The sequence below is a fragment of the Leguminivora glycinivorella genome, chromosome 16 (genome assembly GCF_023078275.1).
Source record: "Leguminivora glycinivorella isolate SPB_JAAS2020 chromosome 16, LegGlyc_1.1, whole genome shotgun sequence".
In the NCBI taxonomy this organism is placed as follows: Eukaryota; Metazoa; Arthropoda; class Insecta; order Lepidoptera; family Tortricidae; genus Leguminivora; species Leguminivora glycinivorella.
The window spans coordinates 4,266,321-4,287,819 of NC_062986.1; the positions used below are offsets into that span (position 1 = coordinate 4,266,321).

The 21,499-nt window shown below is 36.7% G+C and overlaps 2 protein-coding genes across 2 annotated transcripts in view; one reads left to right on the plus strand and one right to left on the minus strand.

Annotated features, from left to right (window-relative positions):
- Window positions 1-17,651, minus strand: part of LOC125234894 — a 68,361-nt gene extending 50,710 nt beyond the window's left edge. Inside the window, exons 1-3 of the mRNA XM_048141315.1 lie at window positions 17,573-17,651; window positions 16,349-16,519; window positions 15,100-15,221 (exon numbers count right to left, since the gene is read on the minus strand). Coding sequence (XP_047997272.1) covers window positions 15,100-15,221; window positions 16,349-16,519; window positions 17,573-17,651 — 372 coding nt within the window. The remainder of the gene's footprint in view (window positions 1-15,099; window positions 15,222-16,348; window positions 16,520-17,572) is intronic.
- A 1,357-nt stretch (window positions 17,652-19,008) lies between these two features.
- LOC125234895 lies at window positions 19,009-20,874 on the plus strand. Its single transcript, XM_048141316.1, has one exon. The coding sequence runs from the start codon at window positions 19,009-19,011 to the stop codon at window positions 20,872-20,874; it is 1,866 nt and encodes a 621-aa protein (XP_047997273.1).
- The last annotated feature ends 625 nt before the right edge of the window (window positions 20,875-21,499 follow it).

The following is a 21,499-nucleotide window of genomic DNA, read 5'->3' on the forward strand; positions in this document are numbered from 1 at the left end:
TAAGAACCAGGACTATGGATACATATTCACTTCAAAGTGGTTCCCTCCAAAATAACAAAAAAAAATACCATTCTTAACTAGGTATTTGTAAAACAGCGCGGCTACATCTAGAACTTTTCAAACAAAAGTTTTGTCCATGTCAAAGGGAAGCCGAGTGTGAGGTTTGAGTGTTATTATTATCAGTAAAAATCACCACGGTTATTGGTTATTGTGCCGCTCACAAGTCATTATTATTACCTTTGTCTTCTCATGCGACGTTAATTCTACTAACTTCTTAGATAAAAACGAATAACTCGATAGTTCAAATACATTTCCTTAATTTGAAAGGTATTTATGAAATAAAACTGTGGAAACTAAGTGTCACCCGTTGACCAAGGACGCTGTAAAGTGTTCGAAACGTCGGGATGAATAGTAAATTCAGGATATGCGATATAATCCGTTTCCATAGTTATGTATTTATATATTTAAGTATGTATATCGTCGCTTAGCACCCATAGTACAAGCTTTGCTTAGTTTGGGGCTAAGTCGATCTGTGTAATGTCCCCAATATTTATTTATTTATTTTACAACTATGAGAAATAGATATAACTATACTATAGGTGGTATGGTCCCTATAGTAAGGCACCATGAACATTATAAAACAATCAAGTAAACTAATATAGTATTTTTCACACAAACCAATACCCTGTTTAGACTTCTATTAGTTAACCTAGAGACAAATAAAGTCCATTAAACTCTACTTTTCGCAATTGTCTTAAGCAACTTTATTGAAAAAAAAAAACAATAGACTACTAGTGTGCCTGGCGAATTATGGACCTATAGGAATAGGAATACGTTTGTAATATTTGTATTGAATATCACCATATTATCTAATCTGTACCAGTAGCCTACAACGTAACGGGAACAAGTACAAAAAATATAGTTAACACGTTATTGATCAAAATAAAACGAGTATGTATAAAACCAATTCGTATTCGTTCGCTAAATTAATATAAATTTTAAATTTCACCTATTTTTTAAATACAAACCGGCACGGCAATAAGTCGATCGGTCCGCCGGCCGCCTCGTGTGTTCAATACCCGAACGGTGCCGAAGTCCGTGCGTCCGGCCGTCCGGCCCCGAACGCCGATTCGGCACTACACGCGCGAACGGCACTACACGGGAACTAGTCCTGCGGCGCTGGCTATATTTTGGGCCCTAAGTTAAAAAAATATTAAAGTTAATTTTGTTTTTGTTTATAAATACATTGACAGCATATAAATTTAACATTTCGTTTTGGGTCACATTCCTAGGGTGCTTTTTTAGTAATTTGGTAATTTGTGGTTATAATTTTTAATTTGACCTAATGTGGTAAAAAAAATATTCGAGAGAAAAAATGTAACTGTATTGCATTTAGAATGATATTTTTAGCGTGTATACGTAGTTTGGGTCAATTTACTCGAGTGCTATATGACAATTTGTCATACCTAGCGAAACAGACACAAAAAAATATTCATGTTAAAAAAAATAAGAAACGTCGCATTGCCTCCTTTAAATATATCAATAAACTGAAATTGTGTTTTCCTACTCCAGTGCTTGATAAAATTTGCGATAATTTAGCAAAAATAGGTTTTTACCATTCCAAAAAATATTAAAGTTACTAGAGTTCTTATCTTATTAACTAAAAAGACAAGATAAATAAGATACGTGAATTTGGGTAAGTTTAATAGAATGCTTCGAAAAATAATACGGTATTAATATTTGCGTTCGATCAAGTCAAGCGAGCGCAGTGACGCGGGTAGTGTAGGTATTATGATACCGACCGCGCGGCCGTGGCGCGGCAGCGGGGAAGGGCAATGACCTCTCTCGACATTCGACAAACCGCACGTTGTGTACAAAACGCCAAAATTTATTTCAACTGTGCGCATCACGCTATTTAATGCTAAGCCTGAAAGGGTTGTATTTGATAAGACTACTAGAGTAACAATTTTAACTTAATATACCTATTTTCCACATGCGTCAGTAAATAATTTAATTTATAAATAATAAATTTAGTATACATCGTGGAATCTACTACTACTACTGCCAAATAAAATAATGCGATTTATCATCTAAGTACTTTAGACTTATATTTAAGCGTGTCACTCACTATGCAGGTAGCTGAGCGCTTATCTTTCAATATGAATCCACATACATAAAATATATATTATTCAATGAGCTAACACACGCGCCGCCGATTATTCATATTTTATTTTGAAGTACATGTGGGGATCGACGTTGGTACGAGATCATATTATATCGTAAAATGGTGAGGAATTTATATGTAGAAAATACAGGATTATAAAGCAAAATACAGGATGTACTTTTTATAACCGGCAATATTTAACGTGGTGAAGTCATATAACTGATATCGAATACAAAACACTAAACGCCCAATGGACTTGCCTCGCGTGACGTCACGTAGTGTTTTTAGGGTTCCGTAGTCAACTAGGAACCCTTATAGTTTCGCCATGTCTGTCTGTCCGTCCGTCCGTCCGTCCGTCCGTCCGTCCGCGGATAATCTCAGTAACCGTAAGCGCTAGAAAGCTGAAATTTGGTACCAATATGTATATCAATCACGCCAACAAAGTTCAAAAATAAAAAATGGAAAAAAATGTTTTGTTAGGGTACCCCCCCTACATGTAAAGTGGGGGCTGATATTTTTTTTCATTCCAACCCCAACGTGTGATATATTGTTGGATAGGTATTTAAAAATGAATAAGGGTTTACTAAGATCGTTTTTTGATAATATTAATATTTTCGGAAATAATCGCTCCTAAAGGAAAAAAAAGTGCGTCCCCCCCTCTAACTTTTGAACCATATGTTTAAAAAATATGAAAAAAAAATTATAAAGACTTTCTAGGAAAATTGTTTTGAACTTGATAGGTTCAGTAGTTTTTGAGAAAAATACGAAAAACTACGGAACCCTACACGAAATCTTTCCTCAAATTACTATTAAGCCAATCTTATCCTATCCTACCTGTCGTTTAAACAAAGATGAAATAAAATAACTTAGTTCTTTGCATGTTAATTTGGTTAAATATAACTTATATATTTTCTTTAAGAATATCATATACTTTTAAATAAGCAATTCTTGCATATTCATTTATTTATCAATTCTATATTCTATTCTATTTTTATATATAATATAAAGCTGCAACCCGACTGACATTTTTCCAAAAATAGCCAGGAGATTTTGCAGGTGGCAGTATTTGGTGTGGCTGTGGTAGTATAGAGGTTGATCTTGCGACCCCGGAAAAATCCGACCGCCGGTCTACCGGTTCCGGGTAAAAAAATGTTGAACGGTCTGGCCAAACGGCAGGAGATAGCCGGGGGGTGCTCGACCAAAATGTCATAGAGGACCCTGGGCAGTTTTTGACGCCGCCATTTTTTTTTCAAAATGGCCGACTTTTTTTTGAAGATTTTTCAAGTTTGTCGTAGAGTGCTCAAATTTTTGTTGTAGAATCTCCAAGAGGCCTTGATTGGAATGAAATAAAAAAAATTGAAAAATACTACAAATGTGAGAAAACTGGCCACTTTTGTTTTGTATGGCAACTTTTAAACGGTAAGAGATAGCCAGGGCTGCTCGACCAAATGTCATACAGGGTTTTAAGTAGAAAAAAGTTTCATTAAAAAAATCAATATGGCTGACTTTTTTTTTTGAAAAATTTCAAAATGGTCCTAGCGCGCTGAGATTTCTCACACGGGTGGACGGGCTTCGCTGAAATTTGTTATGTAGGGGTTCTCGGGGTTGGAAAATCGATCTAGCGTAGCCTTAGGTCCCGGAAAACGGCGAATTATGGAGTTTTAATGAGTTTTTCTTTCGCGTTAGTAAACGTTAAATATGGTCGTTAATTTCGCCCCGCGCACATCGGCTGCGCTTAGCTTAGTCGTACGAGGTCGGTCTAATGTTCGCAGACAGATTGCAGGTGTCAGGGTTTCGAATCCCGGCCAGAAATTAAGTTTTAATTTTTTGTTTTGTTTTTTTTTTTTTGTTCTTGTATTTATAAGTTTTTTTTTCTAAAGACGTGATATAATAAAATAGAACCGAGCGAAGCTCGGTCGTCCAGATGTTTTAGGATATTATTTATTGATTGGCTGCAAGAAATGCCTAGGAGTATTGGCCGAACGGTAATTAACAAAAATTACACAGTCAAAAGGTTAATTGTCATTAACCATTAAAAATTAATGAACGCCAATTGTCATTAAAGTCAATGTATTTCGAAAATAACAAACAAATTATCATCGTAATTCAAGAAATCGTCACGGTGAGTTCGTGGGTGAGCAGTATCCAAGATAGAGCTGACACTGAGCTGACACTGGCTCGGCTGTACCTAGTAGAACTCAGGTTTGGTACAATATAGAGATTATTAAAAGACACGCTGTTTTGGTACGACTCATCATGATAAGCGCTTGGGAAAGTAGTACCTAAGCTTTAGCTCATGCTGAACCCTGAGTCCTGTTAGCGTAGCCAGCGTTTTTGGGTATCTCTTTATGATATCACTGCATGATTTGTTTTGCTGATTTTTACGCTGGGTGACGTTTGCTATTAACGCGGTTGTACAAAATGGCCGAGGCGATGCCAGTCACGGACGTCTGAAAACTGTCACGACTTCGAAACTAGTCTCCAAAGTACTATATAAAAAGTTTTCACAAAACAACAGTTAAAGCTTTTGAAATGGTTGATACTGTAGGTATCTCGAAAATAATAGATACATCATTTCCTTATTGAGGAATTATACTATGAAATAATAAAATCATCCCCTATCAAAAATAAACACGCCAGTGTTAAAGCCTGTTAAAGGTATGGCAAAAACCATCGTTTTGAACTATGATTTTAATATATATCCATAATTTTAAACAGGCCTATCACAGCTCTCGTTAAATAGTACTTAGATACGAGAGACTAATACGATTGGTCGGCCGAAGGCAAGACAACTCATTGTGATTCGCTGAGACGCTGCTGCAAAAGAATACAAATAGATAAACATTTTCATTAAACTTAACTATCTTATAATTTAATCTGGGGGCACGGCAGTACCCCCGCCAAGTCGAGCACGAAGCCAACACTGCCGTACCATCCTTTACTGGAACCATTTCACCGCATTTTCAGGCCCCTATTTGAGAACCTCTGGATAAGACCGGAACGCAGAAATTTTCGTCGTCTAGTAAGCTATAATAACATACTTAAAACTCAAAATTGCAAGTCTGTACGTCGCAACACGGGTGGATAGCCGCCCCAAGATTAGTATACAAAAAGAAAATTTCTAAAAATTCAAAATGGCTGCCTTTGAACGCCAATTGAAATTTGTATGGAGGTTTTTTTTAATCGCCATAGCTCCGTAACGGTAGGAAAAAGGTTAAAGTGCTTGAACTAATGTTGTACAGTTATCTTAGGTCCATCGAATGGCATTTACAAAATTTCAAAATGGCCGACTTTAAATTATTTTTTTTTTTATCTTCGGTCCGAGCGCGGTAAAATTTGGCACGTGGTAAAAACGGGGGCCAAAAATAGGAATGAGATTTTTTTTTTTGGAAAAGTCAAAAACGGCGGCGAGTCGGTCATTCAAAAAGTCGGTCATTTTGAAATTGTGTAGTTCAAGCTTTTTTGACCTTTTTCCTACCGTTACGGAGATATGGTTATTAAAAAAAATCTTCCATACAAATTTCAATTTGCCCACAAAGACCGCCATTTGAAATTTTTCAATAATATTCTTTTTGAATACTAATCCGTCGGCCGTCCACTCGTGTGCCAAATCTCAGCGCGCTAGGACCATCTTGAAATTAAAAAAAAAGTCGGCCATTTTGAATGTTTTTTAATACAACTTTTTTCTACTCCGAGATCTGTATGACATTTGGTCGAGCACCCCCGGCTATCTCTTACGATTTAAAAGTTGCCATACAAAACAAAAGTAGCCAGTTTTCTCACATTTGTCGCATTTTTCAATTTTTTTTTATTTCATTCTAATCAAGGCTGCTTGGAGATTCTACGACCAAAATTAGAGTGCTCTACGACAAACTTGAAAAATCGTCTAAAAAAGACGGTCATTTTGAAAAAAAAATGGCAGCGTCAAAAACAACCCAGGGTCCTCTATGACATTTGGTCGAACACCCCTTGGCTATTTCCCGCCGTTTGGTCAGGCCGTCCAACATTTTTTTACCTGGAACAGGTAGACCGACGGTCGGATTTTTAGTTTTTACAGGGTTGCAGGACAAACCTCTATACGGCCACACCAAACACTGCCACCGGCGGAACCTCCTTCTGGCTGTTTTTTGAAAAATGTCAGTCGTGTTGCAGCTTTATATTACACTAGCTTTTGCACGCGGCGTCGCTCGCGTTAGAAAGAGACAAAAAGTAGCCTATGTCACTCTCCATCCTTTCAACTATCTCCACTTTAAAAAATCACGCCAATTCGTCGCTCCGTTTTTCCGTGAAAGACGGAGAAACAAACAGACATACTTTCGCATTTATAATATTAGTATGGATAGATAAATGTAAGTAAAAAAAATACATACGTATTTTGATTACCACTTTTCTAAGGTAGGGTTAAATTCGAAACCAATTGAGGTAATGTCGAAAATCTGTAAAAAGGATACTAATGCCATATAATGAGAATAATTACAATAATGGCTACCGCAGTCTCACCACCTGTGTTTGCACACACGCGCGCGCACAGAGACACACGCGGCGGGGGACTTTGTTTTATAAGGTGTACAGATATATTATGCCTCCGTGCGCTTCGTGTTCATTATAAATGAAAATTAAGGAAAATATAGGAAATAATATTCAAGTTACAATTTATTGTTTTTGGGTTTTGTATCCATTTGCATCCATAAATATTTCCCGTCATAAAAATTACACCCTGTATTGTGGAACTAAAACTGAAATCAATAGCTACAATAATATAATCACGGTGTATGAATAGGAGCGCCGGATCGAATTAGGTACTTCAATATCGGGACAAAAGGTTCTGGAGTTTCGAGGATTTCGTAGGGAAATGTAAAATAATAGTGCATTAGGGTAATTCCGAAAGTCGTCTAATTGCGAAAGTCACATAAAAATCACCATTATTTCCATCATATCAAGATTCCCTCTTCGGAATTACCAGAGCATTTTTGTCATTCGGAATTACCCTAATGCACCATAATAAAAATTTACGATAGTTTAGCTAGTTTACTTCGTTTATTTTAGATAGTAGACCTTTACGTGTTTTCGACATTTATAATTGGTCTGTTTTCGTTATTAATGTAATAAAGTTCTTAAGGTTACCTACTATGTATAAGTTTTAATTGGGAAGACTTACAAAAAAATCGGGAGAATCCCGCCAAAGCCCGACCCTCTGGCAATCTTAAATTATGTATGACTGCGCACGAGAAGTAGGTACCTACGCCTCGTGTCACAGCGCGGCGTCGCGCCAGCGGCATGCGCCAACCTGATTGGCTATCGGTTGCGCGCTACACAGCGCAAAAATTTAAAATACTACTCTATTGCGTTGCGTTTTATTCTGCCAAATATTGAAAACCCATGGATGAAAGTGACCCAAATTAAAAATGATGACTTGATATCATTTTATAATAATATAGACGTCAACTTATTAACATGAATTTTTTTTTCAGGCTTTGACAGGGTTTTTATTAAAAAAAAAATTTTTTTATATATAAGCAATGGATAAAATGTGACACACTTTAAGAAAATATACATATAATAATGTCCTGAATGGTATAAGACTTCACTTACCAACTCTAATATTTTGTTAGGTGTTTTAGGGCCAATATTAGACATTTTTAAAATATCATTAAACCCATGGATGAAAATGACCCAAAATGCATATGTACATCGGCAACCACGTTGTTTTTATATAGATACAAATAATTTCTTCTCGAATATTTCTTTGACTGAACACTGCTTAAAAATAGAAATACCTAAATTTCGAGCTAAGCAGGTACCTAGGACGACCCAAAATATTATTTTTATATTTGATCAATAGTCTAAAAACTATATGCAAAAAAGAAGCAACATGATTATTATCGAAACCTCAAAAGCTATCGCTACCCGACTAAACGGACTTCGGCGGGTTCGTGTAGTTCGGACGCTTAGCACCGCCGGGGCTAAGGGGCCGGGCGCACGGATCGGCGGGTAGTAACGAATATCCAGAGCCCTAGTACAAATCTAGTGTAGTCAGGCGCTCATGACCTTTTTGTATGGAAATGTCGAAATCCGACTCGCACTTTACCGATTTTCATAGAAAGTTGTGTTTTATTATAGTTTTGAAGGAGGTTTCTTGTTTTTAACCACCAACGCAAAAATATTATAATAATAATAGGTTTGACGCTTGACATGTCTGTCTGGCATCATAGCTCCCGAACGAATCAATCGATTTTGATTTAGTTTTTAATGTTTAAGGTGAATTCGTCGAGAGTTTTTTTTTGTACCACGTAGGTGGCAAACATGCATACGGTCCGCCTGATGGAAAGCGGTGACTGTTACATATGGACGCCTACCACTCAAGGAGTGGCACATGTGCGTTGCCGACTCGACACATTAGAAACTTGTACAAACCTGTACTTAGAAGGGGCCTGGGTGCCGACGACTGAAGGAAGGAGGGGGAAGGAAGGAAGGAGTACCGCACCCTCGTTGAGCTCTGGCTGCCTTACTCACCGGCAGGAACACAACAATGAGTAAAGTCTAGTGCTACTTGATTGCGGTCTTTTGTAAAGCGGAGGTATTAGACTCTGCTCTACCTTAGAGTATATTCAATTTAGTAATAGAGTTATCAGTCAAGAAATTTAAATGCAGCGCCATCTATTATTAGTTTCGACAACTTTTCATGTGAGTTTCCATGCCTAAAGGTTCGCACAAGTCTCAAGTCGCGTAAATTACTTAGTAAATTTTGCCGAGAGACGGCGCTAAATACAATAATACTCATTAGAGTACCTATACTTCTAGTCAAAGACATATATAACTCCGTATAGACAGATAAAGTCTAAGAATAAAACGTACTTACCTCAGTACCACACAGAAGAAGGGCTCAGCTAGATGGCGCTAATATTAATATTAACACGCTTTTATTAGGTCGTCGTGTATGTAACTATGTAATGGAATCTACGGAGGCTAATTTAACCATCTTCCAAGGATCGTAGCGTAATGATAATTTGCAGCTGTATGTAGTTCTGATGACAGTACAATAATATGGTACTGTTGAACTGATCTGATGATGGAGCCGGAAGATATGAACTGGAACTACATGATGGAACATCGTATCATAGCTGTTTTTGGGTTTCTTAGAAAAGTCTTGTAATGAACTTTGACTACGATTAGGTTTCAAGGTCTGATGATGGAGCCGGAAGATATGAACTGGAACTACATGATGAAACATCGTATCATAGCAGTTTTTGGGTTTCTTAGAAAAGTCTTGAAATGAACTTTGACTACGATAAGGTTTCAAGGTCTGATGATGAAGCCGGAAGATATGAACTGGAACTACATGATGTAACATCGTATCATAGCTGTTTTTGCGTTTCTTAGAAAAGTCTTGTAATGAACTTTGACTACGATTAGGTTTCAAGGTCTGATGATGGAGCCGGAAGATATGAACTGGAACTACATGATAGAACATCGTATCATAGTAGTTTTTGGGTTTCTTAGAAAATTCTTGTAATGAACTTTGACTACGATTAGGTTTCAAGGTCTGATGATGGAGCCGGAAGATATGAACTGGAACTACTAAAAAGATCAAAGTAGTATTTAAAATAAGTTGGGATAGGGTTTTCTTGAGACCCTTAAGAGCAAATAAAGGGGGCTCAGGGGCGATCGAAGCCCCCACAAAAAAGACAGATCAACGTAGTATTTAAAATAAGTTGGGTTAAGGTTTTCTTGTGACCCTCCAGAGGAAATAAAGGGGGGGCTCGGGGGGCGAAGCCCCCCGCAAAAAAGAAAGATCAACGTAGTATTTAAAATAAGTTGGGTTAGGGTTTTCTTGTGACCGTTTAGAGTAAATAAAGGGAGGGGCTCGGGGGGCGAAGCCCCCCGCATAAAAGAAAGATCAACGTAGTATTTAAAATAAGTTGGGATAGGGTTTTCTTGAGACCCTTAAGAGCATATAAAAGAGGGCTCGGGGGGCGAAGCCCCCCGCATAAAAGAAAGATCAACATAGTAGAGAATGCCTTAAAGCATAAGTCCGCCTTTTGTACTGCAAGATTTTCTTTTATCACTGCTTCCAGTAGTTCCACAGGTGGTAAATGATCTTTATTACTAGATTCACCTACTTTTATCAATTTTAAAGCACTAGTGGATAAAATGCGTTTTTACCCGCTGGTATTAAAGGACAAAACACGTGTTTCCGAGCTTGTGAGGGGAAAAATTCAATGTTGGCTGCTCGCGTGCGGTCCGTTTGTTAATGTAGGTAAGAATTTAGAATGGCGTCATTTTGTGAACATCAAAGGAGTGAGCCTTCTGTACTTGTACTATTATACATATATTCTGTGACAAAACTAACAACATGTGTTCCAAGTACAACATTCGAAATGCCGGAAAGTTAGTAGGTATCGACCGTAAATTGGCGAAATCCAATTTACGGTCAAATTAACACATGTGATGGACCCTGCCGTCTATAATAAATTGCCGCAATATGTGGTTGAAGCGCCTAAGTGTGTCGAACTTTAAGTACCTATCGCTTAAAAAATTGGCTGGTCGAGCACCCGTTCTACACTTATGACAATTTTTTATTACCTAATTAGAAAAATATTTTTGTGCATTTTTTATGTGAATATTGCCTAACTTTTTGTAATTTCAATCTTCTGTCTATTTATTCTCTAAGTATTATTGTTGTATGAATATTATTTTTTTAAATCAAATCTTGACGTGTAAAATGGCGTTGAATGAATAAATGAATATGAGTATGAGTAGTATGATTATTTTAACCATTGAAAGTTTGTACGGAACCCTCGGTGGGCGAGTCCGACTCGCACTTGGCCGGTTTTTTTTGGTCTACCTCTGCCCCGACTAGTCGGGTGGTGTCCAGTTAGCAAACTATACACCCTGTTTCTATTTTAAATTATACGAGTATGTGTTGTATTCTTTTCTTGTACAATAAAGTGTTTACTTACTTACTTTTTTGAATTCCGTTAACTTTAAGGGAAGGTTCTTTAGATTAAATACGATTAATTTCTCAAAAAAGCTAGCGTCTTGACTGTTACGTTTACCGAGTTTGAAAAAATAATAGTTATTTGTTTTACAAGGGGGCAAAGTAGTTGTTTAACTGGACGTGCCAATATTGATACCTGAGCAAGGGAAAGATTTTAATATTGAACCGCGAGCGTAGCGAGTGGTTTAAAAAGTGGAATCTTGAGCGTTGCGAGGGTATCGAGGCACGAAGGTAAAAGGAACTTTGCCACCGACTATATATATAGAGCAGCGAAGTGGTCCAATGATAGCAACCTTTTCCCCTATAACTCTTTCATTAGATTTTTATAATATTAGGTAAAAGACATGGAGACAGCCAATTTTTGGCTTCACTTTTTAACGTGCTAATTCTATAGAGCCAGGTTTCTGGGCTCTCTGGTGATTCTGTGTTTTAAACACATCTTTAGAATAAAAGCTTTACCTTATGTCAAAAAAGTATTTTATTTGAATAAAGGTATTTTGAAGATACCTATTTTGCATCATATTTCAAATACCTTTTTCTAAAACTATTTTGTATTTTTATTTGAAATAGGTAAAAAACCAAAGTATTTGCATTTTGTATTTAAATACATTGCTGGAGAGCATCACTTTGTTTTTCTGTCAATGAAAAGAAGAATATAGTAACTATGTATGAAGTCCATGTAGAGGCACTGCGTTTCAATATTAAGTATCAGTGTGAGATAAGATTTTTCAAAATAATAGTCACGATATTTGTTTAATTTGATAGTCACGTGTATTTAAATTGTAGTAAGTATCTACATTAGTTCAGAGTTTATTGCTGGGTGTGGCCATACTGTAGATAGAGCTCTTTCTTGTACTGTGCCCTTAGGTTCCCCCTTTGTAATAATTGCAGTGGTTCTTCAAATCATACATGCGGTAAATAATGCGGTCGTGGCACGGAATATCTACTAGCTGAAGAAGAGTTACTGTCAAAGTAAAATGTGTAATCACAGTGCCTATACTGCTATCTCTCGACACAGGCTTAAAACTTTTGAACCACAGTTTTGAAAATTTGACCCATATTCTTAGCTTGATATGAGTTAAAGTGTAAAATACTAATATTGGCGCCATCTAGCCGAGCACCCCCAAAGGTGTAAAGCCATCTAAGCCACCGTACCTTTTTCTTTATAGTTCTGAGTTTGGCCGTTTTCTTCCTATCTGTCTATACGGAGTTATATAATTGTCTTCCCCTGTTGTAAATAGCAATAGTAACAATAGTTGTGGAGTATACAGATGTATGCGACTAAATAAATGTACAAATGTGTTCTGTGACACAAACATTTAAGACATCAAATAAAGTTTAACGAAGCTTGTTCAGTTGTTTTATTGGGCATATTCTATTATATTTACGATCGAATGCAAAAGTATCTCCAAATGTGGTGTTACCATAGTTACAATATTTTGTGTTGTAGAATTAATTTGCCAGTGTAAAATACTAACGCAACAAAGAGTTTGCACATTTTTGTCAATATTTTTGTAGGTAAGTGCGTACTATACTTTGTCAAACAAGTGTGTCAGTAAACAAGAACAAAGAAAACTATATGCATCCTTTTCTTTAGGGTGCTATAAAAATACAACTGTATTTGTATATCGGCAGCAATATTGTGGGCATGGCAATCACATTGAATTTTAAGCGTAGCGAGGGATTTCGATAATAGTAGGTATTGAAATGTTAACGCCCAAGATGTAAATTATTAATTATGTGACAGACATTTAAAGGTATGCAAACTCGTTGCGTTAATATTCTGTACTGACAACAAAGTTCTCGAACAGAAAATTGTCAGTTTGCTCCCTCGTAGAAAAAAAAACAAAGTCCCTTTTTGTGTGGGTGAGGTAAAAAACTAATTTCCGCCTTATACAAATCATTATTATTATCATAATACAAATCATTTATTCTTGATAAATATAAACAATACAAACACATATTTAATAGTTGTGTTTGTATGTCATTGAAATGAAAACATTGGCACAAAAAAGATAGGAATTTCAATTGCAGTTTAATGGATTTAACATGTTCAAGCTATTTTGTCAATGTGAATGAGGAGACACACTGACATGTTATCCCGCCGGGCACTGACATTTTAGGCGGCGCCTGTACGTAAGTGTAATAATTAGCATGTCATTGTCGTTCATATGTGTGAGAGAGAGAAAAATATATCTTCTTCTCACTCTCACGTATTAAATTCTTTGTCTGTGCAATGGACTTATAAGGTGGCGCCATCTGTCACAAGCTTCGAGTGTGCCTCCTCATTGAATTTCAATGCAAACCCCTTGTATACTAGCGTCTGTACAGAAAGTGAGGAGTCGTGAGTCGTGGAATGTATTAGACCCCATACATTTCACGACTCTTCACTTTCCGGTCAGACTCTATGAATGGCGGCTCTGTAGGAGAAAAAAAAATTCAATTTAAGTATTTTGTAAAATGTGTGAATGTACTTACGACTTGATCCGTAAGCGTGGTTTAGAAGCAACTTGAGATTGGGTGACGTGTATATACCTCCTATAATTTGTGGCGTTTATTTCATAATGTGTGGAGCTAGCATTATGTGACGTGTAGATGTCGGTTTCACAAAAATAACGCTTGTCAATAAAGCTTCATTGCTGCTAAAATTCGTTTAATAATAGTCTTTATCGACCATCACCAGTGTAACCTCTTTTTGATAGCCGGTAAATGACATGTTTAGTTCCGCTACTCGCCACCGCATCGTGCACAGCGTTTCCATAGACAAAAAAGTCTAGCGACCAAATCCACATGTACCAAAAGCTGTCAACGGTAAAAAGGACACATGAATCATGTACCGTTTTGCTTAATGTAAAAAACTATAAGCCCTATTGTACTAAGATAAAGTTGATTTTAGATTCATATTTTTTTTCAATTAATACGTTTTGGTTGGCTCAAAACCAACTTGCGATCCGATCTCACATGCGACCATTATCCACAGTTGATTTTGAAATGATACCACTTGACAGTTAGATAACGGTTCGAATAGGGCCCTAGGTTGCTATGAGATAAAATGTGATTTTAGTGTATCTTTCCAACTATAAAAATGGTGTAATATCATTCTCTGACACACGGAAATAATTTAAAATGCTTTTAATATAAATTATAAGTCTGATAAATTAAAACTGTAAATGAAAATATGTGAATAAAAATATTTTAAAAATCTCTTTTTGAAGCTCATAACTCATACATAGTATGTTTTATGACAAAAATGTATATAAACTTTTTTGTAGGAAATAGTGTCTACTTTAGTTCGTACATACAAAACTTTTCGATATTCATGATAGTTTCCATGAAATATGAAAAAAATATATTTTACCCCCCCTAACCCCACCATAACCCCCTCCAACCAGTACTAGGAAGTTTATCTTTATCGTATAAATACGACTATTTAATGCAATCTAAAAAGCACACGTAAAACATATTTTTTTAATTATTTTTAAAAATATACATTAAAACTTCTGTAATCTTTATTGTATATTTGACTGAACAGTTTCGTTTTGAATTGTGTATAATAATTACAACCACTAACTTAGTATTTATCTCCATTTTAACACAAATCAGCATGTGCAACATGAAATGAATCTACCCGTCAATTTGGGTAGATACGGGTAAATACCGGGTAGATAGGTATTTACCGGGTAAATACCTGGGTGGGTAGATTGGGTATTTACCCACGACCCATCTCTACTCCCGACTAACTCAGCTTTCAGACAAAAAAAAACTAAATCTAAATCGGTTCATCCGTTCGGGAGCTACGATGCCACAGACAGACACACACACAGACAGACAAACAGACAGACAGACAGACAGATAGACAGACAGACACGTCAACCTTATAACACCCCGTCGTTTTTGCGTCGGGGGTTAAAAACGGATTTTTTAAACGGTTACTGGCCTCATTCTTTGCGCACAGGCATGCTGCGCACCGCACGCACGCATTGTTGACGGCCTTGAAACCCCGCGCACACTTCACGCAGAGCACCTCCTTCATCGGAGACCCGTCGAAGTTCTGGGTTACTGGAAAATTATAAGTAGATCATTCATCTATCAATAACTGTTTGGTTTAGTTGGTCCTTGATCGAGGGAACAGCTTCTCAAACCAACATGGAACGCGAAAGAATGATTAAAAACCCGGCCAAGAGCGTGTCGGGTCACGCTCAGTGTAGGGTTCCGTAGTTTTCCGTATTTTTCTCAAAAACTAATGAACCTATCAAGTTCAAAATAATTTTCCTAGAAAGTCTTTATAAAGTTCTACTTTTGTGATTTTTTTCATATTTTTTAAACATATGGTTCAAAAGTTAGAAGGGGGGGACACACTGTTTTTTCCTTTAGGAGCGATTATTTCCGAAAATATTAATATTATTAGAAAACGTGTTTAGGAAACCCTTATTCATTTTTAAATACCTATCCAACTTCTAGTGCTAACGATCACTGAGATCATCCGCGGACGGACGGACGGACAGACAGACATGGTGAAACTATAAGGGTTCCTAGTTGACTACGGAACCCTAAAAATGGACCTCTTCATCGCACTGTTACTGGTCTAACCGGTCCACCACCTGTAAACTATGGATTGTAACTGGAGACGGAACAATTTAACAAAGTTCTAACCAGACATGTACTTCACATCTTTTATACACGGTCCGGGACACCATTAGTTTGACACCGTCCTAACACACAAGTAGCACTGTCTATAGATAAACACGAGCAGAAGCACTACATATGGCTTCTAACGCTCAGGCTTAAAGAAAGGAGGATGGAGAAATTTGGAGATTTGGAATTTGTGTGACAAATTATTTTTTGTACAGTTGTTAGTTAGTTAGTTAGAAATGGCGCTGGATAGGTCATGTTTTACGAAGGCCAAACAACCACCTATCCAAGCAAGGATTGACCTGGAAAATTCCCGGAAAAAGAGGGCAAGGTCGCCCACGTACCACCTGGAGAAGCACAGTGGAAAAAGAGGCGGCATCAGTTGGCCTCGGCTGGCGGAGCTGGAGGAGGCCGCGCTGGACCGCGAACAATGGAAATCCCTTCTGAGAGCCCTATTTCCCTGATGAGGGATAACAGGATATCATCATCATCATCATCATCACAGTTGTTAGTTCTATAAAGATACAACTAATAACTGTACAAAAAATACTAACCTGATACATAATCCGCAGGGCATCTTCTACAGACCGTCCGTCCACCATTAGTCTGGCACCGTCTTGGCACACAAGTAGCGCCATCTGTAGACACCAAAGCAGTGCCACCACAAGGTTTACAACGCCCGGGGTTCAGGGGAATGCTGGACTCTTCACATGAACATGAAAAACCTGGAAATTATATTTTTTTTGAGAACTTGTTGGAAGGTAACAAGAAGTTGTGGTACTACTGTTGTGTTAAGTAAGCTATAATAAATACATAGCGTAGTTATTATAATTAATTGAAGAACAAGCATTACCTATTTCATAACTTAGAACTTAGAAATAAAAATAAATTAAATTAACTTATAAATAAAAAAAAGTCGCTGCCACTGGGCAGTGTGCCCAGAAGGCTAGCCGCATTGCGACTTTTAATGTTTATTATCTGTTTTTTAGTCAATTTACTTGCTATTATTGCATTAAATTCTTTTCATAAAGCTTTATTTAATAAACCTAATATTTTTGGTAATTTTCTTTTGTTAATTATAATGTAATTTTTGTGATGCATAAGAATAGATTATCTACTGTCATAACTTTGATGGATGAACACTTTAAAAAAGTAATTTACTAACTTATTTGAAACTAAAAGACTAAGTTTATTCACACTAAAATTCGCAGACAACCTTTACATTCAACGGTCTACAAATTGAGAAATCTTTCCACTCAAGCTAGTCATAAGCGCTGCAAAAAACCTATTTTTCAAGTTCATGATTCGAATTATCTTTTTCATTTGAACGAGCCCTTAGTTTTGGTAGAGGGTTTTATTTTCATGTTTTGGAAAAGACTTGTATAAAGTATTTTAAGTTGATTTTTTGTTTATTTTATTAAGTTATTTAAAACTAGACTTATATTGACCGGGATTATAGACAGTGATTACCTTTTTTATTTTTGTCGATCTCCCGGTATATTTCGACGCATGCATCATGATCACGGAAAACTGAAGAAGTCTAATGAAAATAACCGTAAATTATTCAAAACTCTTAATTGAACCTCTGAAATTCTTATGTTGTCCCCCATGTAATCAATGATACATATAATTTATTATCTATAGCCAACACTATTATTAAATAACCTTCATGTTTTAAATTTGTACTAACGCTGACGTGTAATTTCGGATTATCATGACAAAAAAGTGCTGGTAAAAATGATAATAAAATTTACTTAACGCAAGTAGTTAGTACTTACCATCACTAGAAGTCACCATGGAAGCATTGCCAGGGCACGCCTGACATGTCATCATTCCCGTCTCATAATATTCACCCATATTACAAGATCCTGGCAATTCCAACACCATCACACTGCCTAAACGAATTATAAACAAAATATAAACCAGCCAAGGAACGTTTGTCATAATTTAAACGAATTAATTAACAATAGACGATCACATTCAGTTTTATGTTAGGGTTAACGGTGCAGAAATTGTTAACATCGACATAAACTCTAGTAAAATGTACATAAACTCTTGTAAAATGACGTTGTTAAGTTATAATTTGCGTTAAGACTGGCAGTTGAATAGGAATTAAAAACAATAAGCGGTGGGTTGTTTTGTTTGGTGCGTTGCTAGGCAACGGGGTTGCGGTGTGCCGTGTGCCGTAGCAGAGCGGAGGTATGGGTAAGAGGTACCCTCGTAATGTGGTTACTCTACCGTGACATGACAGCGATAAACCGTATATGTTTAGATATACAAATTTAAATGATTCTTTGTACAAAATAGATGAGCCGTGAATATTATTAATCTGAAGATAAAAGTGTATAGCTTAGTTGTATTGTCTAACCATATGTTTTTGGAAATACCCAATTTGAGGACAGAATTGATTTTCAATCAGGTTCACGTCAAAAACACAACAAAAAAGATATTATTTTTATATTAAATCTAGAGATTCAAATAAAAATTCATTGGTACGATAATTACGAGTTTTATTTGTTTACATTTACCACAGACTCAGCTAGGACTAGGACTTATTTTAGGGATAGTCAATATAAAATATCATAATCAGAAAATAGAACACTATAATAATGTTGGTCTATGATTAGCCATATTAAATTAAATTCGGCATTATAAAGTGTAACTTACCATATTTCTAAAACTATTTAATGCTCGCTGTCCGTTGCTTAAAAACAGCTTTCAAAACTGCATAGAGTCTGGCTAATGAAAGTTGAACCCAGTATTTTTTTAAAACAGCAACTCTGGATGTCATATCATCGATTGTCATCTGTTAGTGTGACTGTCACTTTAACGAATTTCGGTAAAAGTTAACAGCGAAATCTATAAATAATAATGAATAACACCATAAAAATTAGTAAAGTAAGTGCTGTAAATTAATTAGAATTAATAAAAAAGAAACCATGTTATCAATGTGTTGCCAGCTTAAATTTTTTTGAAATTGCCACGTTTTTTCGGGCTCAACTTTCATTAGCCAGACTCTAAAGGCTTTCATCCATTACCTCGCTAATTTGTCTACATGACACGAAATGCACCGCCACTGAGAACAAAGCGTGATTGATGGTCCATTCTGATGGAGCCATTATCTCAGTCGTATGGCTTTACGGCTTAACAGCATCGGATATTTCCTTTCTCGCCAGTAACCAACTACAACCAGCAAAGATAGGAACTTGCAAAAATGATTAAACCATCTTTAGATATCTTTCTTTTGTTTTCTTTCTGCTTGCTCATAGCAGCAAAATTGGCTGTCCCATTCGAAGAAAAAACAAAAGATGAAATGATAAAGTGCGCTACAGAAGTGGCTAATGCTAATTTCAATGTCAGAAAACACACTGTTTTATTATCAAATGAAGTTGAGAATCAAGTGTCTGACAAATTCTTGAAATCATTTAAAGGTACTGTTGTTATAGAGACGAAGAGAGATGATGCACCGCCGAGACATGTAGTAGTCGTTATAGAATCGTACATCTCTTTTATAAGGATTCTTAATGTTATGAAGCCGGATCTAAAAGGCAAAACTGTTCTGACCAGCGGAGCTAAGTTTCTTATCATCTTACTCGATCCAGTAAAACTTGAACGGATCACCGCCATAATGTGGAGTTTCAACGCTGTAAATGTCCTCATCATTACAAAGGATGGAGATAAAATCGGTTTGTACACGTATTATCCGTATCGTAACCACACGCATTGCCACGAAACAGAACCTGTTCTCATGCGACATTGGAATAAAAACGCATCTCTAAAATTCAAAGCTTACCCTAACAAGATGAAGAATATGCACAAGTGCCCCCTTTACGTATCAACGAATAAGCTATATCATCCCACAACAGAAAAACTGGTTCCTTTACAAATGATTAAAAAGACGATCGTGAAACTCCTGAGAGACCAAATGAATTTTACTCCAATGACTTTAATGAGCGACTACGTCAGCATAGACTCTGATCGTGCTAAGAACTGGTCGGATTCCCTAAATGACGTCATCACTGGCCTTGCGAATATCTCAACCTGCAGCATTCCTCTTGGGTATGACCGGTTGGGGCTTCTAGATTATTCGACGCCCTATTTTCGTGTGCGTCTCTCTTGGTTAGCCCCGCCTATAGGCCCAGGGCCAGTATGGTGGCGACTGTTCACACCTTTGAACAGCTATCTGTGGCTGGTATTGCTCTGTATCGTATTTTTTGTAACTTCTCTTCCATTTACGCTGAAGTTACGACGAGTGAAAAAGTTCTGCTACAAACATTTTAAAAACGTTCACAAAATACAGGGAGCTGCTTTTAGAACCTGGGGAGTAATGCTGGGACAACCTATTCGCGTGGCTCCGAGATGTTTCCGGGATTTCTACATCATCAGCCTATGGATATGGTTTACATTTGTAGTAAGGAGTGCTTACCAAAGTGTCTTGATTGGAGCCTTGAAAACTGATCCTATTCTGGGTAACTTTGCAAATTTAAAGGAGACTGTTGAATATGGGTACAAATTTGGTGGACGAGGAGGAATACTGTCTCATTTTGAATTCGATCCCTATATAAGCGAACATTTTGAGGTCATACCAGAAGCTAGTTTTGAGCAAGTATTCACCGATATCGTTGAGGGTCGGAAGGAGTTTGTTTTGGCTACATCTGTTGAGTATGCTTGGGCTAATTGTTTAGCAAAGGGTAAGAAAGAGCACGAATGCGGTCATATTCTTCCAGATTCAATACTAACGGTACCTTTAGTCATTTGGATGAAGACGAGTTCCCCATTCGTTCTTCCACTTTCGATCTGGCTTCCAAGGTTCATAGAGAGTGGTTTGCTGGATCGGGAAACATCGAAAAAGCCCTATACTTCATTGACTAAGCTGTCTCCCGACCCGACACCGTTGACGGACCATCAGATCCTGAGTTGCATGCTCTGCCTCCTGATTGGCTATGCCGTGTCCATGGCAGTGTTTGTCATGGAGATATTGAGGCCCAAAACCGCGGTTATTAAGCGACATATTGTAGTCAAGCGCACATTGATAACTGACAAAATTGTTGGTCATCGTAATCACAGGTTTGTTCACTAATTTGTTAGTACGTAGCTAAGTAGCTGATACCAGAACCTATTTATGGAGTTTTGGCAAGGTAGGTATTAACGTTTAGGATTTTTTTTTTTTCAATTTTAAAACGATTGCACAAATTTTGATTTCTTATATTTAGCAATATTTATGGCTAGGCTACGTGAAAATGCACCTACTCATCAACATACTTAACCCTTAATAGGGCAGGGGCATATATTTACCACCATAGTTTAGACAGAATATATTTATTTGACAGAATTCAAATTTGACTAATTTCCGAAATTCTTCTGCCCTATTTAAGGGTTAACTGGTTTATTTTTCTTCATTTTGGCACATCGGTACTTACCTAAAAGTAAATGTGTTATGGTGTTTGTCACAGTTTTTACCACCAGTGATGATAGTATAAGATAGTGAAATAAAACATACATGTAGAAAAAATGTGTTTATCTACAAATACTTCTGACATCAAAACAGTTTAGTAACATCTACTTTAAAACACAGTTAATTGACTTACATAAATAGAAGCTGCTATGAAAATATTTACTAAGAGATATAAGGACTACTCAATTGTAGCTACACCAAAAAAATACAACTCTAAAGTTATAACTATAAGATTTCTATTATAACATTA